Below are 26,311 nucleotides of genomic sequence, written 5' to 3' on the forward strand. Positions count from 1 at the left end.
GCCGCCACTGGCTCTGCCATTTCGCACACACCTGAGCTCATCCCTGCTGAGGAAGAAAGAAAAGAGTGAATTTATGAAGGACACTTGGGAGGTAAGTCCTTGTATAGAAGCACTTACAGAAAAAAGGCAGAAAAAGCACCGTGTGCGTTACACAGAATAACGGGAAGTTCTCGTCATGCAGAAGAAGTGACAGTTTTCATTACAAGTCCAGCGGTTGTTTTTATTTCCCTACGTAGGGAATTGGCTTGTCGTCGTGACGCCCCGTTGCCCGTCTCCTGTGGTCGGGCGGGGAGGAGCTGCAGATGGGAGGAAGTGAGATTCTACTTTTGGAATTTAGTGGAGAAGCGAGCAGGAAGGCTTCCCTCAGCCCTGCTTAGGTGGCAGATGAAGCGTTAGGTCCCGGAGAAGCCATGCCGCACTTCACCGTTGTTCCGGTGGATGACGAGCACAGAGCGGACTATGACGACTTGGAGGGGATCCGCAGAGTGGACTATAGAGAGAGAGGGCAGAGTTCGCGCGATCCCTACGACACTGTCAGCTCGGACGGTAAGTGACTGACTAGGATTTTATTCCTCTATGTATGTAAGTCCCTCAACCTTATACATCTACATTGGAATCTATTAGAATGTTCTATGAACTTGGTGTATGTTGGCTGTGCTTCAGCATAGGCGAGTTCCATCAAGGAGTGCCGACGGCGAATGTGCTTTTCATCTGCTGGCCAACTTTCCTGGGATGTTCTTATTGGTTGAGTGATGAAGTGTAATGTCCCCCCCCCCCCATCTTCTAATCTGTTTCTATTTGTAACATCAGATATTATCATACCGGTATCTGCTGTTTCTACATTTATTTAAGGTAGAGTTCCACCCAAAAATAGAACTTCCGCTTTTTTGGAACTCGCAGATGTCACATTTGGTACCTTTCAGTGGGCAGGAGGGGCACAGATACCTAAGACAGGTATTTGCACCCGCTTCCGGGCATAGACTATCGTGGGAATCACGCCACTTTGACCCCCCCCCCCCCACTGTCTCTTGGGAAACACACTGGTCCCAGTAGAGAGCGGGGACCAGTGAGGCTGCGTCGCTCACGCATGCGCAGTAGGGAACTAGGCAGTGAAGCCGCTGGATTCGCTCACCAAGAATGGCGGCGGGTGCAGCCGAGAGACAAGCGATTGTTCGGCCTCGGCTGCCAACATCGTGGGTGCGCTGGACATTGAAGTGTCCATTTATTTAAAAGTCAGCAGCTGCAGTATTTGTAGCTGCTGGCTTTAAAAAAATAAAAATTCGGGTGGACCTCCGCTTTAAGGGCAGTTCACTTATAGAGCAGTAACTGTTTTTTGCAATGGAGCAATGCCAGTCAGCGCCAAGACACACAGAAAAAATAGTTTGTCCTATTCACATTGGAATGGTGCGTTTTATCGCATGTCGCTGTACGCACTGACATGAAGAAACTGTCACTTTGTACATTTTATATTGGACCTTCACTCTCCCGAGAAGGGTCTCGCCCCTTCGCCCCTTTCTTCTAATTTTTTTCTTTTTTATTTTTTAATCACCTTTTTGCCCACGGTGCCTCCCGGGATTTGTACGTCAAATATCCCAGGATTATTAACCACTTGCTTACTGGGCACATATACCCCCCTCCTGCCCAGGGGAAATTTCAGCTTCCAGCACTGCGTCGCTTTAACTGACAATTGCGCGGTCGTGCGACGTGGCTCCCAAACAAAATTGACGTTCTTTTTCCCCCACAAGTAGAGCTTTCTTTTGGTGGTGTTTGATCACCTCTGCGGTTTTTATTTTTTGCACTATAAACAAAAAATAGCTACAATTTTGAAAAAAAAAATCAATATTTTTTACTTGTTGCTATAATAAATAGCCCAAAAAAAAAAAAAAAAAAAAATTCTGTCTAGGCCGATACGTTTTCTTCTACATATTTTTTGTAAAAATAAATCTCAATAAGCGACTGGTTTGCGCCAAAGTTATAGCGCCTACAAAATAGGGGACATAATTTATTATTATTTTTTATTTTATTTTTTTTATTAGTAATGGCGGCGATCCGCGATTTTTATTGGGACTGCGACATTATGGCGGACACGTCGGACACATTTTTGGCACCATTCACATTCATACTGCGATCAGTGCTATATAGATGCACTAATTGCTGTATAAATGTGACTGGCAGGGAAGGGGTTAACACTAGGGGGTGAGGAAGGGGTTAAATGTGTACCCTGCATAGTTTCTAACTGTGGGGGAAGGGGACTGACTGGGGGAGGTGACCGATCTGTGTCCCTATGTACAAGGGACACAGATCGGTCTCCTCTCTCTCCCTGACAGGACGTGGATCTGTGTGTTTACACACACAGATCCACGTCCTTGTCTGTGTAACCGCCGATCGCGGGTGCCTGGCGGACATCACGGCCGCCAGACACGCGCATCGGCATCTCAGTGATGCAGTGGGCACGCGCGCGCCCCCCAGTGGCTGGAGGCCATATATAGACGGCCTCCCGGCAATTGCCATCCACACTGCCAAGAGGCAAATTTTTGGTATAGGGAATAGGAGATGATGCCCACATCCCCAATTAAATAGGCTACAGAAGAAAAACCTCTGATGGGACTTTTTAAGGACAAAAACTCCAGAAAAGTTACGTTTTATATTTGTAAAAAAAAAAAAAAATCAAAGTTTAGCGTTTTCGGTCGTATTTTTCCGGCGTTTTGTCGCACATATTTGCGCGTTTGCATACAGCATTGTCTGATGTTTTTGAGCTTCGACGTTTTTTATTTTAGCCAATAGGGAAAACGATCATCTCTCATCATTTGTTGCTATGTTTTTAGATTCTTTTATCTTCTTCCTGGGTGAATATTCTATTTCACAGGACAAAACACCCGTAGAAACGCTCATTGTCTCGCTAGACGCTTGAATCGAGCGTTTCCATTAGTTTCTATGGGAATACAAACGTTCAAAAACGCCCAAATCAGCCCGATTCGCACAACAAAAAATGGTCCAGAACTTGTTTGAGCTTCAGGCGTTCGGCTTCAGACGTTTTGGAGTGGAGATGTGAACCATCTCCATTGAGAATAATGGATTTTTTTCCCTCTAGCGTTTTGGAGCTTCATGCTTCAGGCTACAAAACGCTCATGTGTGAATTCACACTAAGTGCAAAACTAAAACAATACAGTGGTTACAGTGATGATACACAAAAATTACAAAGCGAATAACAAGTCAGTAGTACACACATAGACCGAGTATTACCCAACGCGTTGCAAGATATTACGTTGTTCTTCTTCAGGGATAAGTTGTTATGGTTACACAATAGTATCATATAGATATAGAACAGTGGTTCTCAACCTGGGGATCGGGACCCCCTCAGAGGTCGAATGATGATTTGCCAGGGGTCACCGAATCCTGTGCTGTTCTTGAAGCCCGCATCACTCTCCCAGCCTTTTTGCGGCCGCCCATCTGGGCTGTTCCTGGAGCCCACGACCACCCACTCAGCCTCTTCGCAGCCGCCCATTCAGTTCACGGAATGGCTCCGTGGCAAAGACTAGATGTCAGCTGACTGGTGAGGAATGTGAAGTGGGAGGGGCTGGAGGAGACACCATCTCCTGATTTCGGCATAGGTGTCACTGCTACGAGACACCCCAAAGTCGGAGACACAGTGAGTAACACTACCTGTGAATAATGGCAACTATAAACAGATGACCTTGATCAAGAGCACCTAAGTTGGCTGATCAGAACTCCCCCCAGCATTGCCACTCATCCCATTCCCCCCACCAAGGAGTAAGAGGAGGAATAAAAATGTATAAGGGAGAGGAAAAGAGGGGGAAGAACAAAGAAAAAGGGAGAGAGAGACAGCTAGAGAGGGATGGGGGGAAAAAACAAGAAATTAGGAAAGAGAGATAAAAGGCAAAAAAAGGAGAACAGCGAGTGAAACATCCTAAAATGTACCATAGGGGTTTTAATACTGTAAGACCCCTTTCACACTGTTTTTTTTTTTTTTTAGGCGCTTTGGCGTTAAAAAAAGTGCCTATAAAGCGCCTGAAAGAAGCCTCATCTGCAATCCCAATGTAAAAAAACAGAGTGCTTTCAGAGCCCTTTCACACTACCAGTGCCCGAAAAACACTGGTAAAGCTCCGCTTAGGCCCCTTTCACACTGGGGAGTTTTTCAGGCACTTTGGCGGTAAAAAAAAAAAAGTACCAATGGGAAGGGGCGCGTTAGGAGAGGTTGTATTTTAACGCTCCTAAAGCGCTGCAAAGAAGCTGCTTGCAGGACTTTTTTTGATGCCCTGCCAGCGCAGCGCCTCAGTGTGAAAGTACTCAGGCTTTCACATTGAGATTGTAGATGAGGCTTCTTTCAGGCGCTTTACAGGAGCTTTTTTTTTTAACGCTAAGATCCCTTTCACACTAGGGTGCTTTTCAGGCTCTTTTTTTTTAACGCTAAAGCGCCTGAAAAACGCCCCAGTGTGAAAGGGGTCTTAGAATGGAAGGGACTCAGGAAACACGGATTAGGGGCGGGTTAGGGGGGCAAATTACTTGTCTTGGATGCTGACAACCCACACTACGAAAATAATTTTACTGTTAGGGGTCCCCACAACTTAGGAAATTTTATCAAGGGGTCACGGCACTAGAAAGTTTGAGAACCACTGATATAGAATCATATCCTGGACATCCGCATCAAACAAAAGGGAATTTTGCTGCCATTGGTTACCAAGAGTCCAGAAGTTGAGGGGCAAAGGGGTCCAACTCAAACTACCCACAAGGGGCACAGAACCCAACCCCAAAGGGAATGCCACACCATAGGCCAGGGATGTAGTAAATCTAAGCCTTTACGGTATAGGGAGCTAGTTGGATAACTCCAGAAGCACAGTAGTTTCATTCATAAACTTGGAGCAGATCGTCCAGAGGAAAAAGGGACAGACCAAGGAAGATTTTCAACAGGACCTCTATTGAAAGAGTCTGCAATGGCTGACAGTGAATGGAGATCGCCTGTCTTGTCCGGTGTGGTGCAGCAATGTAGGTCTAGATGCTCTGAAGGGCAGCTTGCCATACAAATCCCCGGAGGAATAGGCTTTCATTAAAGCAGAGTTCCACCCATTTATAAGTCACTCATAGTGCTATTTCCCTGCAGCCAAGACTTGTACCTACAGGTAAGCCTATACCTGTAGGTACTGTGGTAAATCTATACCTGTAGGTACTGTGGTAAGCCTATACCCGTAGGTACTGTGGTAAGCCTATACCCGTAGGTACTGTGGTAAGCCTATACCCGTAGGTACTGTGGTAAGCCTATACCCGTAGGTACTGTGGTAAGCCTATACCCGTAGGTACTGTGGTAAACCTAAACCCGTAGGTACTGTGGTAAACCTAAACCCGTAGGTACTGTGGTAAGCCTATACCTGTAGGTACTGTGGTAAGCCTATACCTGTAGGTACTGTGGTAAGCCTATACCTGTAGGTACTGTGGTAAGCCTATACCTGTAGGTACTGTGAATATCTCCTAGACTTGCCCAGTTTAGGAGATATTCAGAGTGCATGCAGCTGATGACATCATCAGCGCATGCGCGCCAAAGTTCCGGCTTACAGTGCCGTACCTTCAAAGCCCATGCCAGAAATGGTGGCTGCTGCGCACATACTCGGGAGTGAACTCATCACTGCTCTGGAACCCGGCAAACCAGAAGACACACCAAGGGAAGATGTCAGCCATCTCAGCAGGGAGTGGGTGCCGATGGAAGGGCTTCGTTTTAAGGTATTTCATAATGTGCTAGTATGCGATGCATACTAGCACATTATGCCGTTTGACTTGCAGGTTTTTATTTTATTTTTTTTCTTCAACGGTAATTAATAAATACACAATATTTTGCAGGTATAAAAAAAATGTTTTATTTATTTTTGTAGCCTGTAAAACATTGCACCAGTGATTAGCAGATTTCTCCCTTCAGATTTGTCAGTGTATGTGTGTGCCCATACATACGGACAGGAAGAATCGAGTACCACAGTGCCGTGGTAGTTCATTGAGAACTACAATCCACACAGTTGTGTGAATGAATGACATGTGAACGGAGCCTTGCACGGCCACGCTGATTTAAAAAACTGACAGCTAGTACAGGGAACTTCTCCCATCCTGCTGTCACAGGGAATCGGGGAACTGCTGCAGCATTGGGAATATGTTGTGTGTTCCGAACCAAAAACGGGTGGAACGTATAACATGTTCCCAAAGGTGAACTTCTCCATTAACAATAATATGCATAAGGCTACCTCTTATTCAATGCAGTGCTAAAGCAACACAAATTAAACCATAAATACCCCCAAAATAAGTACAACGTATCAGTCCCACAAAATATGTACAGGCAGTCCCTGGGTTACAAACCGGATTGGTTTGGTTGATTTGTTCTTAAAGCGGTTGTAAACTGCTGCACTTTTTCTTCTTTTTTTTTTTGTCTTACCAGCAAGGCAAAGGCATAATATTCTAGTGTGCATTGCATACTAGCACATTATGTGAAACTTGCCTCAAAACAAAGCCTTCCAGCGATGTAATATCACTAAAGACGGCACCATCTTTAACCACTTCCATACCAGGCACTTAGGCACCTTCCCGCCCAAGCCAATTTTCAGCTTTCAGCACTGTCGCACTTTGAATGACAATTGCACGGTCATGCTACACTGTACCCAAACAAAATTGGCGTCCTTTTTTCCCCACAAATAGAGCTTTCTGTTGGTGGTATTTGATCACCTCTGCGTGTTTTTTTTATTTTTTTGTGCAACAACTAAAAAGACTGAAAATGTTGAAAAAAAATTACGTTTTTATTTTTTTCTGTTAATTTTTTTGTAAATTAGTAAGTTTTCTCTTTTAATTACGGGCACTGATATGGAGGCACTGATGGGCACCGATGAGATGGAACTGATGGGCATCAATGAGGTAGTACTAATGGGCACCGATGAGGTGGCACTGATGGACATTGGCTGCGCTGGTATGCGGCACTTATGGGTGGCACAGGTGAGCACTGTGGGGTGGCACTGATGGACACTGTGGAGTGGCACTGATGTATCCATGTTGCCAGTCAGTGCCCATTTGTGGGCACTGATTGGCATATTTTTTTTTTTTTACCGACACTTTTTAATTTTTTTTGCCCTTCCCTGGTGGTCCAGGGTGGGCTTCCCTGGTGGTCCAGTGTAGCGATCCGAGGGGGGGCTGCGCTGATAAACAATCAGCGCGAACCCCCTCTGTCAGACGCAAGTGAGAAAGAGCCATCAACGGCTTTTCTTGTTTACATCGTGATCAGCCGTGATTGGACACGGCTGATCACGTGGTAAAGAGCCTCCACCCCGCATCACTGATCGCCGCGCTGCGCGCCCCCACGGGCGCACGCGACATGAAATCCTGCAAGACGTCCATAGACGTCCAGTCAGGATTTCAGAACCACTTCCCGGACGTCAATCTCCTATTGACCGGGCGGGGAATGGTTAAGAGGTATTCTGGGCAAAAAAAAAACGATAAGCCAGCAGCTACACATACTGCATCTGCTGTTTTTTAATAAATGCAGACTTACCTGTCCTGGTGTCCCTCGATGTCGGCATCACAGCTGATGTTTCCCATCAGCTGTCGGGTGCTGCCGTCACCATTGCAGGTAAAGGATCCCAGCAGTGTAGCCTTTCAGCTTCACGCCGGGAACCCTACTGCGCATGTGCGAGGCCCGCTCCTTTCTCCTATTAGCTGGTGACCAGGGGAGGAGGAGGAGGAGGAGGGAGCCCTGCGGTGACGTCACGGTTGCGGCCGGACTCCCGGAGGTGGGGAAGGATTACCTGTCTTTGACAGGTATCCTGTCCCCCCTTCCCCCCCGAAAGGTGACAATTGTGAGCGGAAGTTCCACTTTAGGGTGGAACTCCACTTTAACCCGTCTTTTTTCCGTGCATGCGTAAGGGAGCCGCCAGTCATGGCACAGTGCTCTGCGGAAATGGCACCCGCACCTTCAGAGCGCCTACGCCAGTGATTTCACTGGCTGCATGTTCAGTAAATATCTCGTAAACCAATGTTTCTCAACCCCAGTCCTCAAGTGTCAGAAACAATCAGGATTTCCCTCAGATGAAACGGCTATGGTAATTACTATGGCAGTGAAACTGATCAAATCACCTGTGCAAAATAATGGGAAGCCTGAAAACATGACCTGTTGGGGTATGTGCCGCCCCAATGGGGCATAGAATTTATATAGATGGTTTCCCTGAACCATTTTCTATGGACGTTTATTTTTAGTTCACATGCTGCCATCTACTGACCTTTTGTGGTAGAGCACTTGTTTTTTCCATGTCTTTTCCCTGATGTTATGTCACACTTCCTTTGTATGTAATGCTCCACCCTTTCTTCCTGGGTTTGTATTTTCTGTGTCATGGATGCAGCTAACAGGCCACATGTATTCTGCATAGTAAGCTACAGACAATATCATCATCTTTTGGCCGCATAAATTCATCTGTTGTATTTTGTCATCTGCTGTAACCTGATGTTCAGATTAAAGCACCTCTGTGGATGGAAACGGTATTGGTGTGTTCACGCTATCTGATGAGGATTATATCTTATACAGGCCAGGCATAGAGGAATACATTTGCTTCACAACAATCAGAGTCAGAATAGGGTACTGGAGGACTGGAGTTAAGAAACGTTTCCCTAAACCGTGCATATTTAGGAGATGCTGTATTTATGCAACTTATAGGTAAGCCTTATTATAGGCTTACCTATAGGTAAAACTTAAAGATGGAAGTTTACTTCATCTTTAAATTGAATTTGCATGTAAGTTGGAACAGGTACCTTTCTTTAAGTGTAACTCCAGCCCAAAAAAATAAACAAACATTTTTGTTTTTTATAGCAATAGGGAAGGGTTAACACTCCCGAAATGTTTGTTTTGCTGTCTGTGCCCCTGTTCAGAAGATTACACCTCACTCTTTGTCCCTGTGACAATTGGTTTTTAAAACATTTGCGTTGCCGTGGAAACAAGGATTGGTAATAAAGCTTCAGTGAAGACACCTTTTTTCCATAAGCATTCTTGCAGGAGTGCATTTCCCTTCCCAGGGGTAGATTTCCTCTCTCTTCCTGTTGTCTCCCTCCGTTTGTAAGTATGCATCATGTTTAAAGCGGAGGTTCACCCAAATAACATTTATATCAGACCAACTTCTTTATACTTCTAACATGTACAGTCCAATTTTTTTTTTTTTTTTTAAGGCTGTACATACCTTCTAATCTTTATTTGCAATCCGGCTTCCGGGTACTTCTCCCCGCGGAAGTAGGCGTTTCTATGCTGAGGAGGCATGTCATCTGGAAGGTCGCCCAGATGATTGACATCTTTTCAGAAAAACTTCCCCCCGGCGGATAAGGCCCCGTCCCCCGTATTACGTAGGCGCGTCACAAGTCACGGCGTTTCCGTAAGAAGCCGAACATGAAGAAGCTCTATACGGCGTCTGCGCAGTCAGCTCTACACGGCTCCTAGTCGGTGCGCAGGCGCCGTATAGAGCCAACTCGCAGCTCTGCATTTTCGGCTTCTTTTGGAAACGCCGTGACGCGCCTACGCAATACGAGGGGCGGGGCCTTATCCGCCGGGGGGAACTTTTTCTGAAAAGGGGTCAATCATCTGGGCGACCTCCCAGATGAGATTCCTCCTCGGCATAGAAACGCCTACTCCCGCGGGGGGAGAAGTACCGGATTGCAAATATAGATTAGAAGATATGTACAGCCTAAAAAAAAAAAAATTGCGGACTGTACATGTTAGAAGTATAAAGAAGTTGGTCTGATATAAATGTTATTTGGGTGAACCTCCGCTTTAAGCCGGATGTCTGTAACTTAGGGACTGCCTGTATACACCACAATGTTTAAAATAAACAAAATGAAATAATCTTTTGTATAAACATGAGAAACAATGTGTCCAATTTAGTGAGACAAAGTCCACATCCTCTGTAACCCCTTGCTCGCAGATTCTATAAAGCTTCTTATCTCTTATTTACCATCACTGTGACTAAAGCCCAGTTCACACCATAAGAAAATCGGACAAATGATCGTCTGGCTGTCCTCGATATTTCACAGCAAGTAAAAACTGAGGATGATGTTAATTGTATGAAAATTCTTATACAACACAGGCTTTTCTTTTTGTTGTCTATTGTTTCTGATCATGCTCAGTCTTTGATATCTGATTTTTCTCGTACAAAAACGGTACACTGTAAACAAAAACTGATGACCCCCTAATTTTACTTTTTTTTAAGATTTTTTGCCTGTACTCACCGTATAAGACGACCCCCCTTCTGACGCTTCATATTTCTTCCTTTTGGAGCCATATTCTTCTTCATTCTTGCTGGAGCCAATCACGGCGAGCAATGTATTCTTTTAATGAATACAAAGCCTGCTTGGATTGGCAGAGGCTGTAACATCATCAGTAGACATGTGCACTGCAAAAAAATTAGTTTTTTCCGTTTGTTATTTTCGTTTTTTTTTTTTTTTTTGTAAATTTCAAAAAAAATATTTTTTTGCTTTTTTCGTAAATTCGTAGATTTTTGCTTTTTCGGAAATCCGAAAATTTCCCCAAACGGAAAAAACGAATACAAATTATTTTTTTCGGAAACTTAAGAATTTTCGAAATTTTGAATTTTCGAATTTTTCAATTTTCAAAATTTCGTATTTTCAAAGTTTCGTATTTTTCAGTTTTCGATTTTCGAAACACGAAAATTCGTAAATCCGAAATGTCAAAATTTCGAAAATTGAAAAATTCGAATTTTAAATTCGGAAATACGAAAATTCGGGGAAAACGAAAATTCGGAAATTAAAAAATTCGAAATTTTGTTTTTTGTTTGTTAATTTTTGGATTTTTTCGAATTTTTCAAATTTTTCAATTTTCGAAATCCAGCAATTCTAATGGAGCTTCCCCAGTGTTTTCACTGCCATCTCCTTCCCTCTAATTGGAGCCCCCACACATTATATATTTTTTATTCTAACAACCTAGAGAATAAAATGGCGGTCATTGCAATACTTTCTGTCACACCGTATTTGCGCAGCGGTCTTACAAGCGCACTTTTTTGGGGAAAAAATACACTTTTTAATTATAAAATAAAACGACAGTAAAGTTGGCCCATTTTTTTTTTTTTCATATTGTGAAAGATCATGTTACACCGAGTAAATTGATACCCAACATGTCGCACTTCAAAATTGCGTCCGGTCCCACACATAAAAACTTCCACATATGATGCGAAACCAGGAAGGAGATATGGCGGGCAAATGAAAGGCGGGCAAGTCTCGCGACCTTCCTCTGCAAATGGTTAAGTCTGAGGTGGGAGAAAAAAAAATAAAATTTGCGTCCGGTCAGGAATGGCGACAAACTTTTACCCTTTAAAATCTCCATAGGCGACGTTAAAAAAAATTCTACAGGTTGCATGTTATAAGTTACAGAGGAGCGCTAGAACTAGAATTATTGCTCTTGCTCTACATATCGCGGCGATACCTCACATGTGTGGTTTGAATACCGTTTACATATGCGGGCACTACTCGCGTATGCTTCTGCGTGCAAGCTCGGTGGGACGGGCACGTTTTCTGGCTCCTAACTTTTTTACCTGGCTCCTAGATTTCAAGCAAATTTGTCAATCCCTGAAATATGTTTATTTTTTTTTATTTTGCAAGAAATTCTAATTTTAACTTGTAAGCAGCAAGTGTCAGAAAATGGTTTAGTGTTTGTGGAGGTCTGCCCACCGCTGCGAAAATGAAAAGAACACTTAACTGTCCTGGAGTCCATCAGTATCGGCATTGCAGCTGATGTTTCCGTCAGGTGCTGCCGCCGCCATTGTGAGTAAGGGAACCTGGCAGTGTAGCATTATGGCTTCATGTGGGTCCCTACTGCGCAGGCACGAGGCTCCGCTGAGCTTTTCTATTGGCCCGGTGGCGGGGGAAGGAAAAGGCAGCCGAGCTGCTGGCGTAATTCGCCGCTGCCCGAATTTCCCGAAGTGAGGACAGGATACCTGTCAGAGGTGCCAAATGTGGCACTGGAGGGGGGAAGGAGACAAATGAGCGGAAGTTCCACTTTTAAAGCGGAGGTTCACCCAAAAATCCACTTTTTGACATTAGCTGTAGCATACTGCTAACATCTGCAGTATGCTGTGTTTTTTGTTTTTTTTTACTTGTACTTATCGTTATATGAGCCCTTCTTTTCCGACTCCGAGCGGGGAATGGGCGTTTCTAAGTGAAGAGGAGTTGATTGACGGCTGCTAAGGCGCGTCTTGGCCTCTGTTTAATCTTCAACTGCCATGATGCTGCACATGTGATCAGTTATGACACCAGCCATTGGCTGGTTTGACAGTTTGGTTGAGAGCACAACGTGACAGTTAGCATTCCCGGCATGCCAGGAATGTAATTGCTTTTTCAAACTGTTAAATTGATGGGTGAACCCCTGCTTTAAGTGGAACTCCTCTTTAAGCGGTTAAACTGACCTAATTTACAAACCCAAGTTCACCCCTTTGATCTAAGAACAAAGGAGTTTATTTACTAAAGGCAAATCCACTTTGCACTACAAGTGCACTTGGAAATGCCGTCACTGTAGCTCTGAGGGGGACATGCAAAGAAAATAAACAGCATTTTTGCTTGTAGGTGATTGGATGGTAAAATCAGCAGAGCTTCCCCTCATTTTAGATCTTCCCCCTCAGATCTAAAACGACTGCACTTCCAAGTGCACTTGTAGTGCAAAGTGGGGTTGTCTTTAGTTAATCAACCCCGAAATGTTACTTTTTTTTTATAGTTATCAGTGATGTTAAGATAAACTTGGCAGGCTGCCTGGATATATATAATACATTTTTTTTATCATCTGTCACAAGTGAGCAGAGAACTTTCTGCACTTGTTCGGTAGAATCGGGAAATTCTTTTTTTAAGATCGGGAGGGGAGTAGAATCCCAAGATTAATCGTGCAGCTCTATTGATCACTAATAACGTCAATGGTCCCCAAAAAATTTCACTTGGGGGTCAAATGTGTCGCAGTCCCACAAAAAATTGCAGATCACCGCCATTACCAGTAAAAACATAAAAAAAATGAAGGAGTTATGCAGCACTGAAGGAATCAAGCCTGATCATTTAATAGAAGCTGCAACCCTGTCCGATGATCTCTGCTGTCCATACCCTAGCAGTAGACAATTTGAAGGTGGATAACCAGTCATCACAGCCTGGGCAGAGGGGAATGGACCCTTCACCCTAACATCTTTAACCTGATATTTCAGAGACGGGAGGATTCCACATGTTCATATCTAGGCTTTCAGATTCCACAAGTTGCCTGTTTGTAGCCAGGACCAAGGATCTTCTATCACTGGCATTGGATGCTTTGATAACTTCTTGGACTCAGTTCAGGCTATTCTATGCTTTTCGTTAAGTGCATATTCTGCCTCAAAAGCTCTGCAAAATAGAAGAAACCAGTGATTCTCATTGCACCAAACTTTCCCAAAATAATTTTTGTACTCGGACATACTCAAGATATTTAGGCGATAAATTCTGGCCTCTTCTAAACAGGTCAACTTGCTATGTCAGGGCCCCTTGTTAAATTCTCACCCACTGGATTTACCAGCATGGCTGTTAAAGCTCAGGACTTGAGAGACAGAGGGGTCTCTATGACTGTTCCACTTTGCTAAAACAAGGAAAGGCACTTCCAGAAAGATAAATGCTATTGTACCTAAAAAACCTTCTTTGCCGGGGGTTTAGCTTGGCAATGACCGAGTGAAGAAGTGTTTTCTGGGAGCTCCTGGCCTCCCCCGTTCTATCACGCAAAATTGCTGTTTTTTTATGGGTGACATTGCGGCATGCTAGCCACCCAACGATACAAGACAAGGTCGACAGCCCTCTGCAACCAATCACTTACCCCACGGAGCGATACTTTCAAGATCCACAGAGGGTATCGCCAGGCACCATTGTAGCAGCTCCACGTATACACTGCATGAAGGAAGATGCCATGCCGGCCCTGCCTTTCTCCCCCACTCCATCCACTGACACAGACCTCATTCCGGAGACTCCAGCTGCCTTTCGAATGGACATGGCTGGTCTGTCCCAGCCGAGCAGCATGCCCGAAGACCTCTGCGCCATCTTGCAGGCCCTTCCCACCAAGTCTGACATTGAGGACCTCATCCTCCGTATTGTGGAGGCGCATAACCGGGACATCCAGGAGGTTAAGGCGGAGTTGCACACTCTCTCGGATCGGGTGGACTCTGGGGAGGCTTCAATCTCTTCCCCTCACACACTGGGTTTCAGCGCTGGAGCACTCCCAGGAGTCCCAGGCAGCCATGGCCATCGACCTGCAGCTCCACCTGGAGGACATGGAGGACCACAGCCGCCGCAACAATTTGCGCCTGCGGGGCCTCCCAGAGGCCACCGGAGCAGAGGACTTGGCGGTGACAGTAGTGGCCATCTTCCAGGAAGTACTGGGAACCTCTCTGCCATCTCTAGAGCTGGACTGGGTTTATAGAACTCTTGGGCATAAGCCATCTGACCCGGACAGGCCCCGGGACATACTCTGCAGGATCCATCGTTGTACCCAAAAATAACACATCCTCCGTAAGGCCTGGGAATACAGTGACGTAGGCTTTGATGGAGCTACAATCAAGATCCTCCTGGACCTTTCCAGAGCCCTGCTGAGACCCGTCCTGGGCTTGGCCAGATGACAGGGATATACATGCCACTGGGGATACCCCTTGGCGGTCATCTAACATAATGCAGCTGCCTCCTTTACCCTACCTACCCCAGCTGACCTACTGGCCCTTTTTGCCTTCTTGGGTGCGGAGCCGGTTCCGCTTCCGCATTGGACACTCAGGTCGCCCAGGACTCTCCACTCATCGGAACAACCAGCCTCCACACCAAAACAGGTCCAGAAGGAGATCCCGGGTGTGAGTCATAATGTCTTGCCTGATACCTATCCCTCTCTAATGCTGCTCACAGACTGCTTGTTTTACCCCCCAGTTGCTTGTTTTGTCTGCTCCCCATTGCTAACTAGCCGGCGGCACTCACGGGGCCCACCTCTCCCCAGGATCTGGCACCATCTTGCCCAGAGCTCCCCCCCCCCCTCATCCTGCTGCTTCTGGACCCCTCCAGCCATTGTCGGTGCCTGCTGGGCTAACTCTCCCCTTACTTGTGGATCTTGAAGCGGGGGGCCTTGATCCTTGGATAAAAGCTAAAAAAAAAAAAACTTATTTTCTTTGCCTTGTATTAACCACTTCAGCCCCAGACCATATTGCTGGTCAATGACCGGGTCACTTTTTTGCGATTCGGCACTGCGTCACTTTAACTGACAATTGCGCGGTCGTGCGACATGGCTCCCAAACAGAATTGGCGTCCTTTTTTTCACACAAATAGAGCTTTCTTTTGGTGGTATTTGATCACCTCTGCGGTTTTTAGTTTTTGCACTATAAACAAAAATAAAGCGACAATTTAAAAAAATATATATATATATTTTTTTGCTATAATAAATATCCCCCCAAAAAATGTAAAAACATTTTTTTTCCTCAGTTTAGGTTGATAGTATTCTTCTACATATTTTTAGTTAAAAAAAAATCGCAATAAGCGTTTGGTTTGCGCAAAAGTTATAGCGTTTCCAAAATAGGGGATAGTTTTATGGCATTTTTATTAATATTTTTTTTTTTTACTAGTAATGGCGGCGATCATCGATTTTTATCGGTACTGCGACATTATGGCGGACACTTTTGACACATTTTTGGGACCATTGCCATTTTTATAGCGATCAGTGCTATAAAAATGCATTGATTACTATAAAAATGCCACTGGCAGTGAAGGGGTTAACACTAGGGGGCGAGGAAGGGGTTAATCATGTTCCATGGGTGTGTTCTAACTGAAGGGGGGGTGGGACTGACATGGGCAAATGACAAATCGCTGTTCATACATTGTATGAACAAACGATAGGTAATTTCCCCCCCTGACAGGACCGGGAGCTGTGTGTTTAAACACACAGCTCCCGGTTCTCGCTCTGTAACGAGCAATCGCGGGTGCCCGGCGGTGATCGCACCCGCCGGGCACGCGAGTCGGGATAAATGGCGAGTGGGGGGCGCGTGCCTCCGGCGGCACGTGCGCGCCCTATTGGCTGAACGGCGATCTACGTGATCGCCCTATTGGCTGAACGTAGATCTACGTGATCTCGCCCAGCAGTTAACAGAAGCACTTTAATTGCAGAGATTTCTTTGCGCCTCGCATTCTGGCCTTCCTACAAATGACACGTAACCAGAGCTTGGTCCTAAATACTTTTAAGGGACAGGTTTTAGCTTTGTCCACTCTTTGCTAAAAATCTCCTGTTAATGCTTATCCTTGTTAAGACTTTTGTGCAAGCTCTTTCCCTGATTTGTGCACTTGGCATCTCAATTTGGTTATCCACATTTGGAACCACATACAAACTTGGTAATTTAAGACTCTTATTTTAAATACAAATTTTAGAATGAATTTATCTTTAAACACATATCGCAACAAAACCATTGTACAGACTTTGGTATTAGCTTTTGGAGAGACGTGCAAACAATGTGTATTTCTCTTTTAATGTTTGGAATATACCGTATTTATCGGAGTATACCGCGCACTTTTTTGCCCTGAAAATCAGGGCAAAATCGTGGGTGCGCGGTATACGCCGATACCCGCTTTCCCGCGCCGAGTTTTGAATACGGCGCCAACATATACCGAGCGCAGTACACTCGGGTATAGTCGGGCAGTCTCGGCTCCTTCCGCACTCACGTCCTGGACGTACAGGACGTCAGCGCGGGTAGCCGAGCATTGCCGACAATACACGAGTGTACTGCGCTCTGTATATGTCGGCGCAGTATTCAAAACTCGGCGCGGGGAGGACGCCGGACCCGACGAAGAGGACACCCGAAGCCGCAGAAGGATGCCGGACCCGACGAGGCCGCCGCGCAAGACACCAAAACTGTAAGTACAAAAAAAACTTTTTTTCCACAGGATTGGGGGCAACTTTAGGGGTGCGCGGGAGCGCGTTATACCACGATAAATACGGTATCATGCTGCAGGTAGAAATGGCACAATTCTAATTGCTACGCCATATACATTAGAACCTTGGATTACGAGCATAATCCATTCCAGGAGAATGCTCGTAATCCTAAATACTCGCATATCAAAGCGAGTTTCCCCAAAGAAATCAATGGAAACAAAAATTTATTTGTTCCGCATTGACTTCAATGACATGCAATACTGCATGTGGCCAGAGGTAGGGAGGGGCGTGACGGAGAGCCTTGGAAAGGCCCGGGGACAGCTCGGCTGAACTCGGAAAGGCTCGGGAACAGAGTTTTTCCGATCGGCTCCGGCGCCCCCTGCCTCAGGCCAAACGTGGTACTGCACACCGTTGTGGCTTGAATCCTGCTAGTTTTGCAAGACAACACTTGCAAACCGAGTCAGGATTTTTTTTTAAAACGCTTGTTAACCGCGTTACTCGCAATCCAAGGTTTCACTGTATTTTAAATGGTTTTGTTTTGTTATATGTTAAAACAATTCAATTACCAAAAGGTACAAATAACAGATTAATACTTTACCAGAGATTAAGACTTGTTTTGAGAGATATCTGCTGGGTGTCCCAAAGGATATATTTTACCCTCCTTCCTACATGTCTTCATTCTGTTTTTCTCCTCTTCTCCCCGTCTCAAAATCCCCTTCAGCTATGTGTCTCCAGCCTATATCCCTACACCCAGGAATGGGTGTGGAAATGCCTTTCATGTCGTAACTTAAGTGACACCAAACGCATGTTATTTCCTGCCCAAAAATCTATAGGGGCAATATCAAGCCTTTATTCAGTGTCCAATAGGTGGTGATGTTGTAAAGAAAATTGACTTTTATTCCTGAATAACTTTGACTAAAGCTTAGAAAAATAACATAAAATATCAAGAACTGTTTCTTATGTGTCAACTTACTAGACTTCTTGGCTAAAACTCAAATATGTTTTTCTATAATATAGCCCACATAAATTACCTTTTCCTTTAAATTCCTTAAATTAATTAATGGGGTACTTAAAACCCTCATGTATTTCAGGAGAATTCTTACTCCCAGAAACTCCATACATTAAAAAAAAATCATATTGTTATGAACATGCTCTATTCATTATTTCTATATCCATGATTTAATATTCAACAATAGATAATGAGATTTTGTGTGTGTGTGTGTGTGTGTGTGGACCAAAAGTTTGGACACACCTTCTCATTCAAAGAGTTTTTATTTTCATGACTATGAAAATTGTGGATTCACCCTGAAGGCATCAAAACTATGAATTAACACATGTGGAATTATACATAACAAAAAAGTGTGAAACAACTGAAAATTTATTTCATATTCTAGGTTCTTCAAAGTAGCCACCTTTTGCTTTGATTACTGCTTGGCACACTCTTGGCATTCTCTTGATGAGCTTCAAGAGGTAGTCCCCCTGGTGCAGCACCCCATCACTCTCCTTCTTGGTCAAATAGCCCTTACACAGCCTGGAGGTGTGTTTGGGGTCATTGTCCTGTTGAAAAATAAATGATGGTCCAACTAAACGCAAACCGGATGGAATAGCATGCCGCTGCAAGATGCTGTGGTAGCCATGCTGGTTCAGTATGCCTTCAATTTTGAATAAATCCCCAACAGTGTCACCAGCAAAGCACCCCCACACCATCATACCTCCTCCTCCATGCTTCACGGTGGGAACCAGGCATGTAGAGTCCATCCGTTCACCTTTTCTGCGTCGCACAAAGACACGGGGGTTGGAACCAAAGATCTAAAGTTTGGACTCATCAGACCAAAGCACAGATTTCCACTGGTCTAATGTCCATTCCTTGTGTTCTTTAGCCCAAACAAGTCTCTTCTGCTTGTTGCCTTTCTTTAGCAGTGGTTTCCTAGCAGATATTCTACCATGAAGGCCTGATTCACACAGTCTCCTCTTAACAGTTCTAGAGATGTGTCTGCTGCAAAAGGTGGCTACTTTGAGGAACCTAGAATATGAAATATATTTTCAGTTGTTTCACACTTTTTTGTTATGTATAATTCCACATGTGTTAATTCATAGTTTTGATGCCTTTAGGCTGCATTCACACCTTTGCGTAGGCGATTTGCGGCGTTTTGTACCGCGACAAATTGCGGCGTTTTGTACCGCATTGTTTTTTACAGGTCATTGTCGGCTATGCCGAACGCCGAAGCCGCCTGAATACGCGCGACAAAAAAGGGTCCGGGACTTGTTTGAGCTTCACGCGATCGGCGTTGCGGCGTGGAGATGTGAACCATCTCCATAGAGATGAATGTTATTTCTCCCCTCCAGCCTATCTGAGCGTCGCGCTTCAGGTGTTTTGTCGCTCAGGTGTGAATGCAGCCTCAGTGTGAATCTACAATTTTCATAGTCATGAAAATAAAGAAAACTCTTTGAATTTAATAATATATATTAGGCATTTTTGGCTAATTACTTGCAGGGAAAATTGCAATACATTTTAGGTACAGCTTGTTTTGTAAAATAATTTTTGAATGAGCCCCATTCCCTTCTGTCGGCTCATTTTTAAATATGAGTCTTTAGTCTAAACCCTGGCCATGGGCCGCCTTCTTATCTCTTTTAGGCTGACAGAAATATAATTTTTATGATTTAAGAGAACTTAAAGGGTCACTAAAGGATTTTTTTTTTTTTAGCTAAATAGCTTCCTTTACCTTACTGCAGTACTGGTTTCATGTCCTCATTGTTCGTGTTTGCTTTGAAGTAGCTGTAATTCTGCTGTGATCTCCACACTTCCTGGTTGCCTGTTTCCTTATAACCATCGTACTGGGAGATTTTCACGGTGGTCTAAGCTGTCATTACTGTGTGTCTAAAACTCCTCAGAACCAATCAGATTCATTTTAAAAACAAAACACTGCCCTGGATTTGTTGTTTTTGTTCTGTGAGTCTTCCCGACTCACCTCTCACCCGGAACTTCATGTATGTACCTTTAAAACCGAACGTGAAACTACAGGCACATTATATGATAGATTGAATTCAATTTTTAATCATTTTTAAAAGGAATCAGTTAACTTTTATGTCTCTATACCCAATAAACAGTCATTTCGGGGGCGCATGCGCGGCGCGATGCTGGACAGACTCGCCTGAGCCGCGCTCCACGAGACCCGGGCCTTCTAGGCGGATTACCCAGGGCATTTTTAAGATTTTAGTGGCGAATCCACCTAGCACCCCTGCGGGAACATACAGTGCATGCCATCCGCTAGGAAGAAGCGGAATCGAAGCTCCGGGCATACCCTCACCAACTTTCTCCTTGATATGGAGCAGAGGCACAAGAAGGTGTCCCAAGATGGCGCCGGCCAGCTCGTGTGGACACAGGCCTGCACAGACTCTGCCTCATCCGAGGCACATCCTGAGCAGCACAACAGTGAGTACAACTCCCCTCTCTCCAAGGCTGACCTGGATGAGAGCCTTGCTGCTATATTTAACAAACTGGTGGAGAAAATAGAAAGTGAAGTACACAAATCTACAGCAGCCCTCTCCCAGGAAATTGCCAGCATAGGCAATCGTACTGATCTCCTGGAGACAAAACATGATGAGCTCGCCCTGGCTCACAATGATCTTAGAAAGGACCATGAGAACTTAGCTGACAACTTTGCATTCATGCAGGCACAGGTTGAGGACCTTGACAACCGAAACCGCCGCCACAATATTAGGCTGAGGGGGGTCCCTGAGACAGTCACAGATCTGATGCCTGCTGTCTCTAAGTTTTTTCATAACCTTCTACCAGACAAACCACCATCTGCTTTCATTTGTGACAGGATTCACAGGGCGCTGCGACCAAAACCCCCTTCAGACAGTCCACCAAGGGACATTGTGTTATGTATGAGGGACTTTCTTATTAAAGAAGAAATTATGCGTGCCTCTAGGAACTCCACCAACCTCACCATGGAGGGTAAAAGAATCCAAATTTACCCTGATATATCCCCTGCGACTCTTGACAGGAGACGCAGGATGAAAGAAGTAACCTCCATCTTGCAGGCTGCCAGGATTAGGTATCGCTGGGGGTTCCCCTTTAAGCTTACGATCCCACACAATGGATCGACATATACGGTCTACAATGTCATTGAGGGCAAAGAATTGCTGGTGAAATTGGGCCTGCTAACCCAGGACCCTCTCATTCGCCCCCCCGCTACACCTAGGCCTTCACCGATCTGGTCGACCCCATCATCTAGACGTAGCCAAAGAGACCAAAGAAAATTGATCCATTCCTTTCAGAATCATCCTATGTGAGCTGATATGATCATCCCACGATTTGACTTAAGTTATTTTTTTTTCTCCCCTCACAGGAACTTTTCTTTTCTCTCAGTTTTTTTTATTATTCCTCTCTTCAAAAATGGATATTGGCTCGGGACACATCATCATTTTTCACTTCAGAACTCTCCAATAGATTCATCTCTAATGACTTCCCCAACAACCTTCCTTTTACGGATAGACTATGGTAGGTCAACACAACCATCATGAGTTCATAATCACGTGTCCTAGTTCTTACACTGCCTGAGGACAAACTTGTCATATCCAGAACTTACACTCTCACTGTACGCTGATCCAGTCTCATCCGGACCTTACCAGTTTTAATATTTTTTCTCTTGGTTTAAATTTTTCTGATCAACCTCTGTTGCTTTTAATTACGAGCTACCTGATTCGCAATGTGTGAGTCTGGATCATATGTTCCACTTCATCACTCCATTACTCTGGTGGGGGCTCCCGCCAAATACACATTGAACCAAATCCTGTTTAAAAATTATTTCAAATTTTTTCAACTATTTTTTTTTCTTTTTTCTCAAGAAGCCTGGAGCATCCGTCGTCGCTAGATTGACCCCACTCCCACTACCGTTCTCGACTGCTGTTCCATTTCATGATGGGGCATCACTCGAGCAGTTTGTGGGCCAGGGACATACTTGTCCCATATCCTATTACTTGTTATTATTGTAAGTTTGACAGGTTTTATCCTGTCCCCACAGTTTTTTCATACTCACTGTTAATTTTGTGGTTCCTTTTTTTTCTGATTTTTTTAATACCCTAGATAGATTTAATTCTCCTCATATAATTATTGGTGGGGATTTCAATCTAACGGCACATCCTGCGCTAGACAGAAGTAAAACTACCCCCTCCACAAAATCCTTCTCTAAAACGATTAACAGACTCATCAATAAGAACCAGCTAATTGACTCCTGGAGGGCTCACAATGTAGGAACAAAGGCCTATACACACTATTCCCATCCTCATGACTGTTACGCCAGATTGGACTACATCTTTTGCACCCCTATCCTACTAGCAAACTCCTCACAAGCACATATTCACCCATGCCCATGGGCTGATCATGACATCACCTCTTTTGACACATCACACATAGGCCTCCCCTTCTCTACTTATAATTGGCGCCTTAATGACTCTATTTTGACAGACCCAGGGAATAGAAATTCCATTTCAACACACATAGACAACTATTTCAAAGATAACATCAATGACGACACACCTCCTACTTCCCTTTGGGTTGCCCATAAGGCAGTTCTAAGAGGCCACATTATTAAAATTGCCGCAACTAAAAATAGAGAAAGACTTGCTGAGATTAAATGTCTGACAAATGACTTAAACCACTTATATAATAGATTACATCACACGACATCCCTAGAAATCACACAACAGATCCAGGCCAAACGTAGGGCCCTTGACCTTATTTTATCGGCCAACACGGAAAGATCTTTGAGGTTCTCAAAGGCCAAATTCCTCTTACATAGCAACTCGTCCTCGGCAATGTTTGCCAGGAAATTAAATCAGGATGTCAACCCCACACATGTCTACAAACTACGTGACAACAGCGGAAACCTAATTACACATCCTCAGGGAGTCCTTGACATCTTTACAGACTTTTACAAACAACTATTGTCGGACCCATGTACTGATTCAAATACACTAGCCAACTCCTGGTTGGATGACCTACAACTCCCCTCCTTAGACGACCATCAATCAGAATCCCTAAATAGACCTTGTACGATTCAAGAGATTACCAATGTAATTAAATCCCTCAAAGTATCCACAGCCCCAGGCCCGGATGGATTTACAACATCCTACTACAAAAAGTTCGCCCCCTTATTAGCTCCTGGTCTTATGAAACTGTTTAATCACGTCTTGGAAGGTAATCATTTCCCGGAAGAGATGCTCTTAGCTAACCTCTCCTTGATCCCTAAACCAGATAAGGACCACACTCTCCCCCAAAACTTTCGTCCCATTTCAGTATTAAATAACGATCTTAAAATATTTGGCAGAATCCTTGCTGACAGACTGGCCACAGTAATTTCTCCCCTAATTCATCAAGACCAATCAGGATTCATCCCTGGCAGGCAAATAGTCGACAACATCAGACTGGTGACTAATGTAATCCAAGATGCTAATTTGAATTCCAGACAAGCCCTCCTCTTGAGTTTAGACATCCACAAAGCCTTCGACAGCGTTAGCTGGTCCTACTTGAATAAGCTCCTCCCCAAATTCGGAATCGCAGGCAATTTTCTTCAGGGATTTAATGCTCTATACCATTCCCCTCACACTCGCATTAAGATCCCGGGCAACAATTCAAAATTCTTCCCGTTAGGCAGAGGCACTAGACAGGGATGTCCCTTATCCCCACTCCTTTTTGCTCTAGCCATAGAGCCCCTCGCCCAAGCAATTAGGTCCAACTCTGATATTCGGGGATATCTAAGAAACAACTCAGAATTCAAGATCAGCCTATACGCTGACGACGCACTAGTATTCCTTACAGAACCCCTCCTCTCTATCCCAGTTCTCCTAGACACACTAAATACCTTCCATGCCCTCTCCGGCCTTAAAATCAACCCTAACAAATGCTCAGCTCTCCCACTTAACTTAACCTCGGATCTACAGGCCACATTACGTAACAACTTCCCATTCGTATGGTGCCCGGACTCATTCAAATACTTAGGGGTTAACATCACCTCATCATATAATCACTTATATAGAGCCAATTATCCCCCCATCATCACTCGCATTGGTTCCCTCCTTAATACCTGGTCCTCCTATCACATCTCCTTTCTGGGCAGGGTCTGCGCCATTAAAATGAACATTATCCCTAAATTACTGTACTACTTTCGCTCCCTCCCAATACTTGTCCCAAAAACCAAAATTGAAAGCATACAAAGAACTATTAACAAATTTATTTGGGCAGGCAAGAAACCTAGATATGGCTACGCTCTCCTACACCGTCCACAAATGAGAGGAGGCCTGGGTCTCCCCAACCTTTGGCATTACTATTTGGCCACAAAACTCTCCCAAATATCCCAGTGGTTCTCCCCATTAAAAAATTTACCTTGGAAGAAGTTTGAATCTATGTCGGTCCTCCCATACCACCTTCAGGGCATATTGTGGTCCAACACTGTCCTTTATAGAAAAATATCCAAACTTAACCTTGTTGTTGCCCATCTCTTTCAATTATGGGTTAAAATAAAGGACTCCCACTTTCTCTCATCGCCCATATCCCCTCTCACATCATTTCTTGGTGACACCAGATTTAACCTCGCATTCACAAACAAACCACGGTTTTCACATTGGATTGACAATAACCTCATCACCCTAGCCTCACTTCAATCTCAGTGGGAGTTTAAATCCTTTGCAGCGTTACAGAGGGACTGTGGCCTTCCATACTCAGAACTAGAAAATTACAGGCTTATAAAATCCTTTTTTGCACAGTTCTTTTCTCTCTCCACCCTCCCCACTAGAACCCTATTTGAAAGGATATGCCTAAACTCCTCAAGAGATAGGGGGATGATTTCTCGTTTATATGCCTACCTAAATAGCACAAATATGAGTGAGAAGTCCTCCCAGATGATACATTGGGAAGAAGATTTAGGTATCACAATCTCCCCTGAGACATGGTACTCTATGGCGGAGAATCTCCGTAAATGTAATAAAGCCATAACCTTTAGAGAAACACCAATTAAGATATTCTCCAGATGGTATCTCACCCCTTCTAAGCTACATTCCTTCTATGTATCTGTCTCCCCAAACTGTTTCAGAGGCTGTGCGGAACCGGGTACCCTATTGCACACCTTTTGGAGCTGCCCCCTACTGGACCAATTATGGAATACTGCTACAGCAAAATTTGAAGCGACCACAGGACACAAAATTTCTCTCACTCCTCAAATTGGTATCCTTTATGCAGGGATCCCTGACATTCCCACACCAAGCGTTCGACTACTACACTCCATGTGTAGCTCTATACAGTGGATGGTCGCACTTAACTGGAGGACCAGCACAATTTCCTGGCAACAGGTCTTGGATCGCATGGAGACTCTTAAACTCTCTGAGAGAGTCTACCATACTCTTAACGATAGCCTACATATATATTACTCTAAGTGGTCTACCTGGTCCCCCCCTTATTAGGACGGACCCTGTCTCCTTTCCCCCCACCCTCAATGTTTGTGTACAACATCATTTCTTTTCTATATGTAAGTAATGACTCTAGTTCTATATAACACAAGATTAAATATAGCTATTTGATATCTCGTGCAAAATTTCTACATTACTTTTATACCATGATTGATATACTTTCCAATACGAAACTTGGCTGTATTTTGTTCTGCCTATTTTATTATTGTATGTATGCCTATTCACATTTAAATTTACAATAAACCTTGGTAAACAAAAAATAAACAGTCATTTCAGCAAAAAAAAAAAAAAATTTCCTTTAGTCACCCTTTAAAATAAGACACTTTAAACCTCTTTAGAAAAAAAAATATAGGAACAAGATGGCTTCGGAGTTGTTCCTAAAATATATATGAAAAATATACGATATATAGAGGCCTTAGGGAGTCCTGAAATGAGAGATGGATATAGAGAGAGAGTGTGTGTGTCTATATGTTATAATATTTGTATTTATTTTTTTGTAAAACAATCCCTCATCTGTGTTAACCACCCTCCTCCCATTTGAAAGAGGCCTAACATTACTGCTGAGAATTTTGTATTTTTTTTGTTATGCATATAAAAATACCCTAATATTGTAATTCTTTTTATCTTTTTTATTTTAGGTAATGGGAGCCATAAAGAAAATATCCCATTCCTCAAACGTTCTGATTCAAAGAAATGCAGTGAGTTTTACGATAGAAATCTGGCCTTATTTGAGGTGAGACTAAGTTTGTATCAGCTGAGTTTTCTCAGCATATATATTTTATACAATTTGCACATTTTCAGTTCTCTTTTGCGTTGGGTAAGTTTAGACCCAGGGCTGAATCACACTTTTGTAATGGAGTTTGTTTTGGTGCCATTTATTTACATCATATTAAGTGCAGTGCAGTTACCAAGCACAAGCGTTGC

General features: G+C 44.0%; 1 protein-coding gene across 2 annotated transcripts in view; it reads left to right on the forward strand.

The window, feature by feature from the left end:
* Window positions 1–250: 250 nt before the first annotated feature.
* Window positions 251–26,311, forward strand: part of SLC12A4 (solute carrier family 12 member 4) — a 215,995-nt gene continuing 189,934 nt past the window's right edge. For both annotated transcript variants that reach the window (XM_040328834.1, XM_040328835.1), the window contains exons 1-2: window positions 251–546; window positions 26,026–26,120. In XM_040328834.1, the coding sequence (XP_040184768.1) occupies window positions 411–546; window positions 26,026–26,120 (231 nt within the window). In that variant the 5' untranslated portion in view covers window positions 251–410. The remainder of the gene's footprint in view (window positions 547–26,025; window positions 26,121–26,311) is intronic.

This window comes from Rana temporaria, chromosome 11, assembly GCF_905171775.1.
Source record: "Rana temporaria chromosome 11, aRanTem1.1, whole genome shotgun sequence".
Classification (NCBI taxonomy): Eukaryota; Metazoa; Chordata; class Amphibia; order Anura; family Ranidae; genus Rana; species Rana temporaria.